Source organism: Pristis pectinata, chromosome 6 (genome assembly GCF_009764475.1).
Source record: "Pristis pectinata isolate sPriPec2 chromosome 6, sPriPec2.1.pri, whole genome shotgun sequence".
NCBI classification, from domain to species: domain Eukaryota; kingdom Metazoa; phylum Chordata; class Chondrichthyes; order Rhinopristiformes; family Pristidae; genus Pristis; species Pristis pectinata.
In genome coordinates, this window is record NC_067410.1 from 106756189 (window position 1) to 106773638 (window position 17450).

Genomic DNA, 17450 nt, shown 5'->3' on the forward strand with positions numbered 1-17450 from the left:
ATCAGACCAGCTGTGATCTTATTGAATGATGGAACAGGATCAATGGGCTGAATAGCCTGCTCTTGGTCCTAATTCAGATGTTTGTTTGTTGGAGAGATCTCAGTTACCGAGGCAGTGAAATGGATACATCTAGATCATTGTATGCAGATGGTTAATGGCAGGGGTGCAGAATGCGCAACACTAAATAATTGATGTAATTTGAGACATTGTGTAGTCAGTAGTGTCGTGATGGTGTTCTTCCAGTACAGAAATAGAAGGTAGACTACTGCACCCTCACACAGAGCTACACTCACACATAATTACAATCAGACACCCAATCGCACTCGCACACACAAATTCACTTAGACACACATTCTCACACACACACACACACACACACACACACACACACACACACACACACACTACACACACACACACACACACACAACAGCACATCATTAAGAACCCTCACCACCTGGGACATGCCCTCTTCATGTTACTACCATTGGGGAGGAGGTACAGGAGCCTGAAAGACCCACACTCAATGTTTCAGAAACAGCTTCTTCCCCTCCGCTATCAGATTTCTGAACGGTCCATTAAACCCATGAACACTACCTCATTATTCCTCTTTTGCACTATTTATTTATTTTTGTAACTTATTGTTATTTTTATGTTTTTCACTGTACTGCTGCCGCAAGACAACAAATTTCACGACAGACGTCAGTGATAATAAACCTGATTCTGATTCTGATTATGACATAATTACACTCACAATGACATTCACACAGGACACACATTCCCCTTTGACCCTCACCAACTTTTATTGATGCACCGCAGAAAGCATCCTATCTGGGTGCATCACAGCTCGGTATGGCAACTGCTCTGCCCAGGACCGCAATAAAATGCAGAGAGTTGTGGACACAGCTCAGCACATCACAGAAACCAGCCTCCCCTCCATGGACTCTGTCTACACTTCTCGCTGCCTCGATAAAGCAGCCAACATAATCAAAGACTCCACCCACCTCAGACCTCTCTTCACCAGTAGAACATAGAACAATACAGCACAGTACGGGCCCTTCGGCCCACGATGTTGTGCTCAAATTGGATGTTCTGTGACCAGCCCAATGCATACAGAATTCTTACTTGGCTCACACACTTGTGGAGTGAAAAGTCAGCATTTTTAGAAAGTATTACGTAATAGTTACAATATAAAACAGGCTATTTTTTATATGTATGTCTCAGGTGCAGTCTGTGTGGGGTTTGCGCATTCTCCCTGTGACCACATGGGCTTTGCTCAGGTGGTCTGGTTTCCTCCCACACCTCAAACATGTGCTGGCAGGTTAATTGGCCGGTGTAAATTACCTCTTGTGTAGGTATGTAGCAAAAAGAACCAAAGGGAAGTTGGGAGAGAATACATTGTAAGGACACATAGGGAGAGAGGGAATGGAATTGATGGGATTGTCCTGCCAGGAGCTGACATGGGCCAAATGTCCTCTTACGATGCTTTGTTAAGCTAAATTTACACACACATTTAAGATAAGATATCTTTATTAGTCACATGTCTATTGAAACACACAGTGAAATGCATCTTTTGCGTAGAGTGTTCTGGGGGCAGCCCGCAAGTGTCACCATGCTTCTGACGCCAACATAGCACGCCCACAACTTCCTAACCCGTACGTCTTTGGAATGTGGGAGGAAACCAGAGCACCCGGAGGAAACCCACGCAGACACAGGGAGAACGTACAAACTCCTTACAGACAGCGGCAGGAATTGAACCCGGGTCGCTGGCACTGTAAAGCATTACTCTAACCACTACACTACAGTGCCTGCCCCAGCAAACCTAGCAAAATATCTCTTTCTCCTTTTACTCCCCCACTTTCCCCTCAAGTGTACACAAGAACACAAGACAATAGGAGCAGGAGGAGGCTATCAGTTCCTTCAAGCCTGCCCTGCCACTCAATACGATCATGGGTGATCTACGCTGGCCTCAACTCCTCTTCTGTGCCAGTTCCCCATTCCCCTTATTCCTCGATCTATGAAATATTTATAAAGCTGCACTTTAAATACTCCTAATTATCCAGCTTCCACCACCTACCGGGGTAGAGAGTTCCAACGATTCACCTCCCTCTGCGAGAAGAAATTTCTGCGTACCTCAGTTTTAAATGACCGGCCCTTCCATCTTGTTGTTATGCCCCCTCATCCAAGACTCTCCAAAGGTATCCGTGCATTCCTTCTCAACCACTTCCAATGGAGCTTGTTTCTCAGGCTCCCCACTCTTTGAGCAAGTAATCTTCTCCTGATTTCCATCGGGTCACTCTTCAGTCTTCTGCTTTCTATTGAATGAGTCCATTCAATCATTCCCGATAAGCACAAATCCCAGTATGGGTAGAATTCTGGACCGTAGAAATAAAGGAAAGGAAGGCACATTTACGTAGGGCCTTTCACTTCATGGTTGGCACATCCCAGAGCACTTTAGAGGTTATGGATGTTCTTTGCAAGAGTGGTCACTATTGCATTGCAGCCAACACAGCAGCCTATTTGGCAGCACGGTAGTGTAGCGGTTAGCATAACGCTATTACAGAACCAGCGACCCAGGTTCAATTCCCGCCACTGTCTGTAAGGAGTTTGTACGTTCTCCCCGTGTCTGCATGGGTTTCTTCCGGGTGCTCCGGTTTCCTCCCACATTCCAAAGACGTACGGGTTAGGAAGTTGTGGGCGTGCTATGTTGGTGCCGGAAGCGTGGCGACACTTGTGGGCTGCCCCCAGAACACTCTACGCAAAAGATGCATTTCACTGTGTGTTTCGATGTACATGTGACTAATAAAGAAATCTTAAATCTCTATCTTATTTGCACACAGCAAGATCCCACAAACAGCAGTGTGATAACGATGAGATAATTGGTTTTTCGTGACATTGACTGAGCCCCAGGAACTGGGGGTTGTTCCCTTCACCCTTCTTTGCAAAGAACGGGGTGAATGAGAGGAGGTACAGGATGGAACAGGGAATGATCGGACATGGATAGAGATGATGGTGATGATTAACAGGGAGCCCAGGGAGAAGTTAAGTTCTTCATGACGAACCAACTAACTTCTCAGAGATGACAAACACGAGGGATGCAGATGCTGGAATCTGGAACAACAAACAATCTGCTGGAGGAAATCAGCGAGTCGAGCAGTGTCTGTGGAGAGGGGGAAGGAATTGTTGAATTTCGGGTCCTGACGCAGGGTTTTGACAGGAAACATCAACAATTTCTTCCCCCAACCCACAGATTCTGCTCGACCCACTAGGCTCCTCCAGCAGATTGTTTGATGAGAGTTCTAAATTTTTTTTAATTAAATTTTATTTACAGCGTGGTAACAGGCCCTTTCGGCCCAACGAGTCCACGCCGCCCATTTTTAAACCCCAAATTAACCTACCCGTATGTTTTAGAATGTGGGAGGAAACCGGAGCACCCAGAGGAAACCCACGCAGACACGAGAGAACGTACAAACTCCTTACAGACAGCGACGGGAATCGAACCCTGATCGCTGGCGCTGTAATAGCGTCGCGCTAACCGCTACGCTACCATGCCGCCCATGGAAAACATCTGTTACATGGAAAACATACAATGCTCTGCCATTCAATATGATCGAACATAGAACAGTACAACAAGAAACAGGCCTTCGGCCCACGATGCCTGTGCAAACATGATGCCAAATTAACCAAGTCTCCTCTGCTTGTACATGATCTATATCCCTTCATTCCCTACGTATCCATGTGTCTAAAAGCCTTTTACACGCTACTGTTGTATCTGCTTCCACCAACACCCCTGGAAGCTCATTCCAGGCACCCACCACTCTGTGTAAAAAAAACTTGCCCCACACACCTTCCTTTGAACTTTTGCCCCTCTCACCTTAAATGCATGTCCTGTAGTATTTGACATTCTGTCTACACTATGTATGCCTCCTGTAATTTTAATGACTCATAATAAATGATCATAGCTGGTCATCTTTCTCAATACTATATTTCTACCCTCTACATACCCCTAGATGGCTTTTGCATCTAGAAATCTATCTGCCTCCTGTATTCAGTGACTTGGCCTCTGTAGAAGCAAATTGCACAGGTTCACCACACTCTGCGTGAAGAATTTTCTCCTCATCTCCGTCCTTAATCTCTTGCCCTGTAACCTGAGGTTGCCACACTTTGTTCTGGTCTGCGAAGGCAGGGGGAATGTCCTCTCCATTTCCAATCCATCAGAATTTTGTGCATTTCAATCAGATCCCCCCTCGTCCTTCTAAACTCTGGAGAATATGGGCCTACTCAATGCAAACTCTCCTTCCACCCTTATCCCAAGAAACAGATTAAACGTCTGCTGCACTGCCTCTTACAGCAAGCATATTTTCTTCGGTAAGGAGACCAAAACCACACATAATACTCTAGGTGTAGTTTCAACAAAGTCCTGTTTAATTGTAGTAAGACGTCCTTGCTCCTGTACTCAAATCATTCTGTTACAAAGGGCAACATAGAACCATAAAATCATAGAACACTACAACACAGAAAACAGGCCATTTGGCCCTTCTAGTCTGTGCCAAAACATTATCCCGCTAGTCCCATTGACCTGAACCCAGTCTGTAACCCTCCAGACCTGTCCCATTCATGTATCTATCCAATTTATTCTTGAAACTTAAGAGTGAACCCGCATTTACCATGTCAAATGGCAGCTCGTTCCACACTCCCACCACTCTCTGAGTGAAGAAGTTCTCCCTAATGTTCCCCCTAAACCTTTCCCCTTTCACCCTAAAGCCATGTCCTCTCATACTTATCTTTCCTAATCTAAACATGCCTTTGCCTTCTTCACTGCTTGCTGCTCCTAAAAATGTTTGTTTTCAGTGAGCAATGTACAAGGATATCTAAGTCTCCATGTACATCTACATTTTCCAGTCTAACACCACTGAAATAAGTCACCACCCCGTCTTGGCACTGTAGTGTAGTGGTTAGCATAATGCTATTACAGTGCCAGCGACCCGGGTTCAATTCCCGCCGCTGTCTGTAAGGAGTTTATACGTTCTCCCCGTGACTGCATGGGTTTCCTCCAGGTGCTCCGGTTTCCTCCCACATTCCAAAGACATACGGGTTAGGAAGTCGTGGACGTGCTATGTTGGCCCCAGAAGCATGGTGACAATTGCGGGCTGCCCCCAGAACACTCTACGCAAAAGGTACATTTCACTGTGTGTTTCGATATACGTGTGACTAATAAAGATATCTTACCTTTTCTGTTTTACCTATTGGTGGATAATTTCATATCGAGCGTCCCCAAATTTGTTTGCCCCACCATTAACTTGGAATTGGAATTGGTTTATTTTTGTCACACGTACAGTGGAAAGCTTGTCTTGCATACCGTCCATGCAGATCAATTCATTACACAGTGCATTGAGGTAGTACAAGGTAAAACAACACAGTATGCAGACTAAAGTGTCATACCTACAGAGAAAGTGCAGTGCAGGTAGACAATAAGGTGCAAGGTCATAACGAATCTTCTGATCACCAAGACCATAAGCTCTGGAATCCCTTCCTAAACCTCTCTACTTTTCTGCCTCCTACCACTTAAGGGACACTTTAGTCCTAATATCTCGTTATATGGCTTTTTAAATTTTGTTTGACACACTCCTGTGAAGCAAACTATGTTTCACTATGTCATAGAAATTACTTATAGAATCACAGATTCATACAGCATGGAAACAGGCCATTCATCCTACCACATCCATGCTGACCACTAACACCCATCCACAAGGCCATAAGATATAGGAGCAGAATTGGGCCATTCGGCCCATTGAGTCTGCTCCACATTCAGTCATGGCTGATATTCTTTTCCTCAGGAGTAAAATAGAAAGTGCTGGACATACTGAGCAGGACAGGCAGTATCTGTGGAGCAAGTAACAGGGCAGACATTTTAGGCCAATGATCGTCCATTGGAGTCAGAGAAAGTTAGAGGTAAAACAAGTTCTAAAATGAGGAGAAAGGGGAGCCGAGAACTAAAGATAATGTAATGGACAGAATTCAAATGACCAACTTCTGTCATGTAAACATCTGTAATTCTCCAATTGCATGGAAGGTGGCTGATGTCACAGCATAGAACATAGAACACTACAGCACAGTACAGGCCCTTCGGCCCACGATGTTGTGCCGACATTTTATCCTGCTCTAAGATCTACCAAACCCTTTCCTCCCACATAGCCCCCTATTTTTCTATCATTCATATGTCCATCTAAGAGTCTTTTAAATGTCCCTAATGTATCTGCCCCCACAACCTCTGCCGGCAGTGCATTCCACGCACCCACCACTCTCTGTGTAAAAAACTTACCCCTGACATCCCCCTTATACCTTCCTCCAATCACCTTAAAATTATGTTCCCTCGTGTTAGCCATTGTCATCCTGGGAAAAAGTCTCTGACTGTCCACTCGATCTATGCCTCTTATCATCTTGTATACGTAGGAGAGTTTGTAACAAACATTGGTTAGACTGCACTAGGAATATTGTGTATGTTTCTAATCGCCATTTTTTTAATATAAACACTTATTCGCTAAAAGCACTACAAAAAGACAACCAGTGTCAATACAGTACATCTAATATAGAAAAGAAGAAACTAAGCAATGACATACTACAGTAGAGAATGCAAATTAATACTAACGAAACACACACACAACGCTACACCCATTAACGCAACACGCAACACTTCAAATAAGAACCGCGTCTGTACCGTCCACGACACACGCGATCCCCTGAGGGGCCCACCGAGCACGGAACTCAGCTAGGGTGCCCACGGAAACCGCGTGCTCCCTCTCTAAACACACCCGCACGTGCACGTAAGCACGGCCAGTACCCTCGGCCGCCCGCCGCCACGTCCCGTGGATGGCCAGCTTGGCCAGGCCCAGCAGGAGACCTACCAGGAGATCCTCCTCGCGCCCCGCGCCGCACTGGGTGCCCGTAAACCAACAGCGTTGGGCTGAAGTGCAGCCAGAACTTGAGCAGCAGCCCCTTCAGACACGCAAAGAGGGGCTGCAACCTCTCGCACTCCGCGTATGCATGGTACACCGTCTCGTCCTGGCTGCAGAAGTGACAGGCAGCCAGTTTGTAATCGCCATGCCATAGGAAGGGTGTGATGAAACTAAATAAAGCTCAAAAAAGATTGGCAAGGATGTAGCCTGGATTGGAGGGCTTCCATTATAAGGATAGACTGGATAGACCAAGGAAACAAACAATCTGCTGGAGGAACTCAGCAGGTCATGAAGCATCTGTTGGAGGAAAGGGATTGTATACCGGCCATCTCGCCTCTCCACTCTCAGTCCTGACGCAGGGTTTAAACCCGAAATGTAGACTGTTTCCTTCCTCCCACGGATGCTGCTCAATCTGCTGAGTTCCTCCAGCAGATTGTTGCTCCAGATTCCAGCATCTGCGGTCTCCTGTGTCAGGTTAGGCTGTGTCTCTTTTCCCTGTGGTGAATGAGGCTGAGGAGTGACCTTATAGATGTTTATAAAATGCTGAGAGGCATAGATAGGGTACATAGTCATTGTCTTTTTCCCAGGGTAGGGGAGTTAAACTAGAGGGCATGGGTTTCAGGTGAGAGGGGAAAGATTTACAGGGGATCTAAGGAGCAGGTTTTTCACACAGAGGGTGGTGCGTATATGGAATGAATTGCCAGAGGAAGTGGTAGAGGTGGGTACAATTAAAATGTTTAAAAGACATTTGGACAGGTACATGGATAGGAAAGGTTTCAAGGAATATGGGCCAAATGCAGGCAAATGGGATTAGCTCAGGTAGGCATCTTGGTTGGCATCTTGGAAGGGCTGTAGAACTCTATGAATCTATTAAAAGACAAAGAGTGATCTCCCGGGAAGGAAGGATGTACTTGGTCCAGAAAGAATCACAGAAAAGATTCAAAAGGTTGTCTCCAGTGATGGAGAGATTCCTAATGAGGAAAGTTTAAAAGAATGGGCTGCTACTCGCTGGACTTTAGCAGATTGAGAAGAACGAGAAGGATCTCACTGAAGGATGCAAGAGTTAGTGGGGGGTTTAAGAGGGGAGATACTGAGAAGGAAAGTCTTGAACTGAGAGGCACAGTTTCAGAATAAAGGATCACCCATTTAAGCCTTAGGGTAAGTAGGAATGTCATTGATTGTGAGTCATTGAAATTTCAACCCAGGAGATGCTGAGTCAATGATCGTACATCAGACTGAGTTAGGCAAATTTTTCAAAGTTTAGGAAATCAAGGATTGCAGGAACAGAGCAGAAAAAGTGAAGTTGAGGGCAAGATCAGATGAACCATGATCTTAGCGAATGGTGGAGCATAATCTGAATTGCCTGCCCCTCTGTTGTGTACACACCCACTTTTTTGCCTTCAGCAGAGATCATTTTCTTGAAAAAGTAAAATAAATTATTGGTTAAATATTGCATGCTATTAGCCGCAACCATACAAAGTTAAACCCTTCTTGTTTAATGTTTCAGATGTCTTTTATCTTGATGGAACACGGGCCAACCTGTTGATGCTAAATGGACGACCTTGGCTTTGATACAATGGAGGAGGCGTTATCTAACTTTTCAGATTTGACGGGTAGTTTGACTGCTGGCATTAACAAAACCTGCACCTTAAACAAGGGCTTCCAGTTTTATTATCTGCCCATCATGTACATTATAGTATTTGTCACCGGATTCATCGGCAACAGTGTTGCCCTCTGGATGTTCATATTTCACATGAGACCTTGGAGTAGCATCACCATCTACATGTTCAACCTCGCTCTGGCTGACCTCTTCTACGTCTTCTCCCTGCCCATTCTAATCTTCTACTATTTCAACAAAACCGACTGGATCTTCGGTGAGGTCCTGTGCAAACTGCAGCGGTTTATATTCCATGTGAACTTGTACGGCAGCATCTTGTTCCTGACCTGCATCAGCGTCCACAGGTACACGGGGGTTGTCCACCCCATGAGGTCACTTGGCAGGCTGAAGAAGAAGTCAGCCACCATTGTCTGCGTGTGTGTGTGGATTGCCGTAATGGCCGGCATCTCCCCGATATTGTTCTTCTCCAGAACTGGGCTGAGAAGGAATAAAACCAACACGTGTTATGACACGACATCTAAGGAACTCTTGCACACGTACTTCATCTACAGTATGGGTACTACCTTCTTTGGATTCTGTATCCCTTTCGCCACCATCTTGGTCTGTTATGGTTTCATCGTGAAGGCGCTGATATCAAACGACATGAGGACTCCTCTCCGGGGCAAGTCCGTACGTCTGGTCATCATTGTGTTGGCCGTCTTCGCTATCTCCTACCTGCCTTTCCACGTGATGAAGAACCTGAACCTTCAGTCCAGACTTTATTACCAAGGGATAGACACGTGCGAGTGGAACAGAAGGGTCTACGCCATGTATCAAGTGACCAGGGGTCTCGCCAGTCTCAACAGTTGTGTGGACCCCATCCTGTACTTTCTGGCTGGTGACACCTTCAGGAGAAGGTTCACCACCGCTGCCACTAGGTTCATGTCTAGACGAGGTGAGCTCTCCCTGCCATTCAGGAGTGAAGATAGCCCACTGCAGGCTGTGTCAAATATTTCACAAAACGGAGACACTTCACTGTGAACTTGTACTTAGGCAGTGAATTGTGTGACTTTCTGTAGGTTCGGAAGGTACAGTAAAGATATTGCACTTGGGACTGGTTTAAATTCAAGGTGCTGATCTGTATAGGAAATGATGAAGAGTGAGATAAACGGGAATTAAAAGCTCAAATACGCTGTCCATAACCACTTTGTTTCCGAATCAATCTCAGTTGTGAACCTGAAACTTGCTTTGCACAGAAATTTTTATCGTTGTTTTGACATTTGAAAAGGTTTTTATTTGTCACTCCGTTCTCTGCAGCATCACGAGCCTCACACCCTCCCCATCCTGGGAATAACACCACGGAAGCACGTGGGAATGGGCTCAGGTGGCTATCACCTTGCAGAAGCTACCAATCTCACCAAGCAACCCCAAGACCGTTAGTCCCCACAATGTGGCTCAGTGCTGCAGCGGGCAGACCTGCTGGCTCACACAGCTCCAGTGACCCAGGCACTGCAGAGTTTACCCCTTCTTTGGTTTGGTTTGGTTTCCTCCCACCTGCCAAAGACTAGCAGATTGTTAGGTTAATTGGCCACTGAAATTTGTCCCTAGTGTGTAGGTGAGTGGTAATTGGTATTGGTTTATTATTGTCACATAGAAACATAGAACAGTACAACACAGAACAGACCCTTCGGCCCACAATGTTGTGCCGACATAGCTAATCCCTCCTACCTATAGAATGCCCACTTTCCTCTCATTCATGTGCCCATCCAAGCCCTTCTTAAAAGCCCCCAATGAATCTGCCTCCACCACCCTATCAGGCAACGCATTCCAGGCATCCACCACTCTCTCAGTAAAGAAGCGTACCCCTCACGTCTGTTCTGAACCTACCCCTTCTCACCTTGAATGCATGCCCTCTGGTATTGGATCGCTCAATAACAGGAAAAAGGTATTGCTTGTAAGGTGCAAGCAATGTACGTTACACATGTACCAAGATACAGTGAAAAGCTTTTGTTTGCGTGCCATCCAGACCAATCATTCCATACGTAAGTATATCGAGATAATACAAAAAGAAATAGCAGAATGCGGAATGTAGTGTTGCAGTTACAGAGCAAGTGCGGTACAGGTGGACAAATAAAGTGTGACATAAAGTGTAGTGTTAGAATCTGTGGTGGAGTTGATGGGAATGTGAGGAGAATACAATGGGATTATTGTGTTAACGGATGCTTTACAGTCAGTGTGAACTCAGCGGGTTAAAGGCACTGTGTCTGTACTGAATAACTCTATGACTGATACGATTTAATAGAAATATGAAATTCACCCTGTACAAACACATGCAGTTTAGGATCTTATGTTACTAGAAACTTCGCCAAGTATCAGTCGTAACCCTTTGGTGAGTGCGATGAGTGGCCATCTAGGACCGTTTGAGATAAACATTGGAAGAACTCAGCAGGTCAGGCAGCCTGGGAGGAGACTGAAACAGAGACTGCATTTCAGGTCAATGACTTTCCGTCAGAACTGGGGAAAGTTAAACATGCTTTAAGGTGGGGAGGGCGGAGAGGGGAAGGAAATGAAGGTTTATGACAGGATGGAACACGGACCATTAAATGATAAAGGGTGCAAGGTGAACGTGGGTGATAATCAGACAAGGAAAGAAGCAATGGAATGATTTGGAGAAGGTGGAAAAAACAGAATCCATATCCACAGTGTTGAATCTGGAAGACTGCAATGGGACTAGTTAGAGATTAAGGTGCTGCTTTTCAAGCTTATTGGTTTTGGCCCTGAGTACAATTCTCTGCTGAACGCAACTAATGGCCTTCAGCAGGAACCATTGGATAGTAAACTATTTTTACATGATGTTTTGGGGTGACTCAAAGGCTTGGGCCAAAGGGGAACTGATATTCTTCCGGGGCCGGTGGTAAGCTGGAGTCACGAGAGGCTGCAATTGCAGGAATCTGGAACAAAAGAACAAGCTGCTGGAGGAACTCGGGAAATTCGGGTTGAGACCTTGCATCAGGTCCTGGTTTTTTATTCATGGGAGGCTGGCTGTTTATGAGTGACCAGCTCTGTTTTCCAGCTCCACTGAGTTCATTGGAAGGCAAAGTCAAGCAAGGTTGTGCTTTGCACATCTGCTTTATTAAGGCAGTAATAACTCCAAGGTCCTGGAGTTGCTAACTTGATTTGACTTCACTTCCAGAGGATTCAGCATGTGCTGGAGAGTCATAGGATCATACAGAACAGAAACAGGTCTCTGGGAACCCGTCCATGCCAACCATCCCATGTTCCTGGAGTTCCAACAGCTCCATCCCCACATTCCCACCATTGGTCACCCAACATGTCCATCTGCACCTGATCCCTCCTTCATCTTACCTGATTGTGTGACTTACAGTTAGGAAAAAAAATTACCCATTCTTTCCTGTCTTTCCATCTCTCCCGCTGTTACAATTATTCAATGTCCAAAGTAAGAGAATGAAGATAAAGCAATACTTTTGGAATATTACCACGAGTTTTCCATGGATTTGCGTGAAGCAATGTCAAGATGGATTAATCCATAATTCCTCATGATTTCAGGGAAATCCTGGAGAGTTGAAAACTCTGCCCTATCCACAGCTCAAATCAAAATTGGTAACTGGTTTATTATTGTCACGTGTACCGAGATGCAGTGAAAAGCTTTTGCTTGTATGTTATCACCACCATAGGATTTTCACACTGGCAACTACAATTAATGTTGCAATTGGAATTGGTTGGAATTAGTTTATTATTGTCACACGTACCGAGGTACGGTGAAAAACTTTGTTTTGCGTGCTGTTCATACAGACCATTCCATCACAACAGTGCATTGAGGTAGTACAAAGGGGAAACAGAACGCGGAATAAAGTGTTACAGTTACAGAGAAAGTGCAGTGCAGGCAGACAATAAGGTGCAAGGGTCACAACAAGGTAGATTGTGAGGTCAAGTGTCCATCTTATTGTACTAGGAGACCATTCAATAGTCTTATAACAGCGGGATAGAAGCTGTCCTTGAGCCTGGTGATATGTGCTTTCAGGCTTTTGTATCTTCTGCCTGATGGGAGGGGAGAAGAGAGAATATCCAGGAACTGAAGAATTTGCATTCAGTTACACACAGATGCATCTTTTACGATCTTAAAGGGCTGCAACTCAATGAGTTTACTTTTCCACATTAAGCAATACGTTTAAGTAATTCACAAGACTTGCCATTTCCTCTTCAGCAATCTGGTAATGTTACTGTATGGCATCTATGTTTCAGTGCCCATTGTTTCTCCAAGACAAGTTCCTTCAAGAACAATGTTGTTTCTCTCCCAGGGGTTCATGTCCTTAAATTTCTTGAAGGATAGTTGCATACATTGTTAAATAGAGTCATAGAATCATAGAGCGATACAGCACAGAAACAGGCCCTTCAGCCCACTGAGTCTGCACCAACCACTCATTTACACTAATCCTACATTGATCCCATTTTATTCTCCCCACGTCTCCATCAACTCACACCTCACCGGCACACCTGAGGCAATGTACAGCGGCCATTTGACCAACTGGCCCGCACGTCTGGGGGAGTGGGAGGAAACCAGAGCACCCGGAGGGAAACCCACGCAGTCACAGAGAAAATGTGCAAACTCCACACAGACAGCACCAGGGGTCAGCGCTGAACCCGAATCTCTGGCTCTGCGAAACACCGGCTCGACGAGCTGCACCACATTATTGCCTTTCAAAAGAACATAATGTGAAGATAGATGTAGGAATAAATGATGGAATCTGATGTGGTGAGACTCCTTGGCACTGTGATATCCAGGAGAATAAAGCTGTTCCCAGGTTCAATGATAAGGAAGCATTAATGTGACATTCCTGTCCGCAGAGAGTGTCCAGCACTGAATGTGGGCTTCTGGCGGACAAATAGGTTGGCGTTAATTAGTCTTTATATTTATCTTTCTCACAACATAGAAGGGAGTCCATTCAGCCCATTGTATCCATACTGGCCCTCAGAGTAATCTCAGCAATCCCTTTCCCCCAATTAGTTACTAGTGGCCTGTCCTCTCTCACATGCCCATCACTTACCCCCGATTCTCCTGCCACCCACCCACATTAGGGGCAACTTGCAGTTAAACTACCAACCCGTACATCTTAAGGAGTTGGAGGAAGCTGGGAGCACGTGGGGGGAAACCCATGCAACTCACAGGGAGAACGTGTAAACTCTACACAGACAGCACCAGAGCTCGGAATTGAACCCTGGTCCCTGGAGCAGTGAGGTAGCAGAGTTAACCACTGTGCCACTGTGGTCATAATGTAATACAACATGGAAACAGGCCCTTCGGCCCAACTATTTCATGCTGTCCTTAGCAACTGGATGCTAACATATCAGCAGCCCACCTGTACAAACTTACGATCCATTTAAAGTAAAGGAAATCATAGTATGGGAACAAAAATTGGCTTTTGATTCCTTCAAATCCTTTTCCCCATTCAGATATTCATGGACGATATACACCTTAATTCCATTCACCTGCCTTATCTCCATTTTCCCCAGTATCTTTCAGTAGTAATATGCTGTCGATCTCAGATGTAAAAGTATGAGTTGAGTTATTTTGCTGGATCCATACATCCATACATAACCTGCATTATTTTGCTGGATCCATACATCATCCGTTTGTGTGAAGAAGCTTCTCTCATTTCCTTTCTTGAGAGGCCTGCCTCTGACTTTTTACCTTCTGTAAGTACCACGGCCGTGCAAAGGTCAATCAATCTTCGCTTCAAAAATTTCAAATGCCACTCAACCTCAAGAGCTTCCGACAGATCCAGATTTGTACTGTGTGTAGAATTCCTCCCTGAGATTTCACTGCTCTAACTTTGTTAAATGTTCCAGATTCTCCCATCATCTTCAACAACAATCCATTTCCTAGACCATTCTAACTACCTCAGTTATTGTATTTCCTGTATGCAAGGAATACACCTAGTCTCTACAATCTCATAATTTAACACCTCTCACCGCCGCGGCCAGGGTTCGATTCCCGGTCAGGGAATACAAATTTTGGGCAAGCATGGTAGTGTAGCGGTTAACGTAATGCTCTACAGCACCAGTGACCTGGGTTCAATTCCCGCCACTGTCTGTAAGGAGTTTGTACGTTCTCCCCGTGTCTGCGTGGGTTTCCTCCGGGTGCTCCGGTTTCCTCCCACATTCCAAAGATGTACGGGTGAGGAAGTTGTGGGCACGCTATGTTGGTGGCAGAAGCGTGGCAACTCTTGGGGCCTGCCCCCAGAACACTACGCAAAATATGCATTTCACTGTGTGTGTCAATGTACGTGTGACTAATAAAGATATCTTATGTTGGTAAAAGGCCAGCAATGTAGGACAATGGGGTCCAGTGTGAGGGGTATAGGTAGGATGAACGCACACATGTGGGCCAAACATAAGCGAGTGGGACAAGCTTGGTGGGCACCATGGTCGGCATGGACGGGTTGGGCTGAAGGGCTTGTTTCCGTGCTGTATTACTCTATGACTCTGACCAGGCACGGGTAGCCTACTCCCGCTCCTACTTTCTTGTGTTCTCCAGCTCCACAAGCTGCCTAGATTTTCCATGATTCCATAATCCTCTTGCTCACGTCTGATTTGAATCCCACCATCAGTGGCAGACATACCTTGTCCTTTATCCTGGGCTCTGAAATTCCCACTCTAACTCTTTCTACCTCTCTTTCCTCCTGATGCTGCTTAAAATCCACCTCTTTGACAAGGCTTTGACAAGAGACTAAGGGGGTGGATCACTATCAAATTTTGAAGAACTTCAGTTGGATAATGCTTCTGTTAAAGGTATTGAAATGTTTTGTTGTATCAACAGCCATATCGGCCAGAACTCGACCTGGGATCTGACTGGAGTTTAACATTTGGCTGGGGAGTGGAAGTGGGTGTATAGAACATAGAACACTGCAGAACAGTACAGGCCCTTCGGCCCACAATGTTGTGCTGACATTTTATCGTACTCTAAGATCTATCTAACCCTTCCCTCCCAAATGTTAACCCTTCCCTCCCATTTGTCTATCATTCATGTGGCTAGCTAAGAGTCCCTTAAATGTCCTTAATGTATCTGCCCCCACAACCTCTGCAGGCAGTGCGTTCCATGCACCCACCACTCTCTGTGTAAAAAAAAACTTGCCTCTGACATCCCCCTTATACCTTCCTCCAATCACCTTAAAATTATGCCCCCTCGTGTTAGCCATTCTTGCCCTGGGAAAAAGTCTCTGACTGTCCACTTGGTCTATGCCTTTTATCATCTTGTGCACTCTCATCCTTCTTCTCTCCAAAGAGAAAAGCCCTAACTCACTGATTGGAAGTTTGGAGGGACGAGGGCAGTGAATGGTTAATGGGAACCAATGTGTCAATGGGCAAACACAAGCCTTATGTTATACTGTTGCCCTCCTTGACTGCTTAGAGTGAAAAGTCTTCCTTTCACCACAACCTGATGAACACAAACGAAAATGGAAAATGCTGGAGACACACAGCAGGTTGGGCCACATTTGTGGGAAGAGAAACAGCATCAATGTTCCAGCTTGAAGCCCCTTCATATGACCTTTCAGCCTGATACCTTGCCTCTGTTTCTCTTCCCACAGATGCAGCCTGACCTGCTGAGTGCTTCCAGCTTCTTCAGTTTTTGTTTCAGATTTCCGGCATCCGCAGGACTTTTGATTTTCACTTGCAAGAACAAAGTCCGATGAAACGGGAGTATTGCAAGGATCAAGCCCACAAGTATCCTGGGAGTTAACCTGGCGTTGTTCGAATGCCCTTGTGAAAAATTACAAGCCAATGGCTGAAGGTGTTCATTTTGCCAAATTATCCAGTACAGCCCTTCTGTACCTGACTGACGTGAAATTGAGTCCTGGATCCAGACTTCGCTGAACCGAGAAGAGACTTCAGACTTTGTCACTTTTGTTTGATTTATTAAAATAGTCCAGTTACAAAACATAAAGAGTCCCGAAATGTCTACTGCTCATTTCCTTCTATAGATGCTGCCAGACCTGCTGTGTTCCTCCAGCATTTTGTGTGTGTTGCTCCAGATTTCAGCATCTGCAGTTTCTCTTGTGTCAAACATGGAGTCATAGAGTTATACAGCATGGAAACAGGCCCTTCGGTCTGACTGGTCCATGCCAACCAAGATGCCCATCCAAGTTAGTCCCATTTGCCAGCGTTTGGCCCATAACCTTCCAGACCTTTCCAATCCATGTACCTGTCCAACTGTTGTGAAAAGTTTAAAAGTTGTTATTATACCTGCCTCAACCACTTCCTCTGGCAGCTCATTCCAAATATGCACCACCCTTTGAAGAATCTGCCCCTGATGTCCCTTTTAAACCTCTCGCCTCTGATCTCAAACCTCTGCCCTCTTGTTTTTAGCACCCACTCCCTGGGACAAAGACTATGTGCTTTCACCTTGTCTATGCCCCTTATGATCTTATTATCAGGTCACCCTTCAATCTCCTATGTTCCAGGGAATAAAGTCCTGGAGTTCTTCAGAGAGTACACACAGGTATGTAGCTAGAAAGGATGGGTGATATCCTTCCCCACTGTAACATCAGTGAACCAGTTGTTTTATATATAAAAACAAAAATAATTGGAATAGCAGGCAGGCAGTCTCTGTAGAGACGTTTCTCTCCACAGATGCTGTCCGACCTTCGAGTAACTCCAACATTTTCTGGTTTTATTACAGATCTCTAGCTTTTAATTCACGTTCTTATAATAAGTTCAAAGGACCTGGTGACCCAGTCAAGCTTCCTGATCCCTCTTCCAGCTAACTGCTTTTTGTTACCAGATTTCAATTAAACCAAATTCCTAATGTTCTGCTAAGCTCAACTAATAATTGGATCAGCAGCTGTATGGATGGTGAATGCAAGAGATCTCATGGAGTT

General features: G+C 45.3%; 1 protein-coding gene across 3 annotated transcripts in view; it reads left to right on the forward strand.

The window, feature by feature from the left end:
• Positions 1-16796, forward strand: part of LOC127572069 (P2Y purinoceptor 1-like) — a 38467-nt gene extending 21671 nt beyond the window's left edge. The window contains exons 2-3 of one of the 3 annotated variants that reach the window (XM_052018935.1): positions 8464-9641; positions 16161-16796. In XM_052018935.1, the coding sequence (XP_051874895.1) occupies positions 8509-9594 (1086 nt within the window). In that variant the 5' untranslated portion in view covers positions 8464-8508 and the 3' untranslated portion in view covers positions 9595-9641; positions 16161-16796. Of the gene's footprint in view, positions 1-8463; positions 9735-16160 lie in introns of those variants that run through there. The other 2 variants (XM_052018936.1, XM_052018934.1) reach the window with 2 other exon arrangements.
• The last annotated feature ends 654 nt before the right edge of the window (positions 16797-17450 follow it).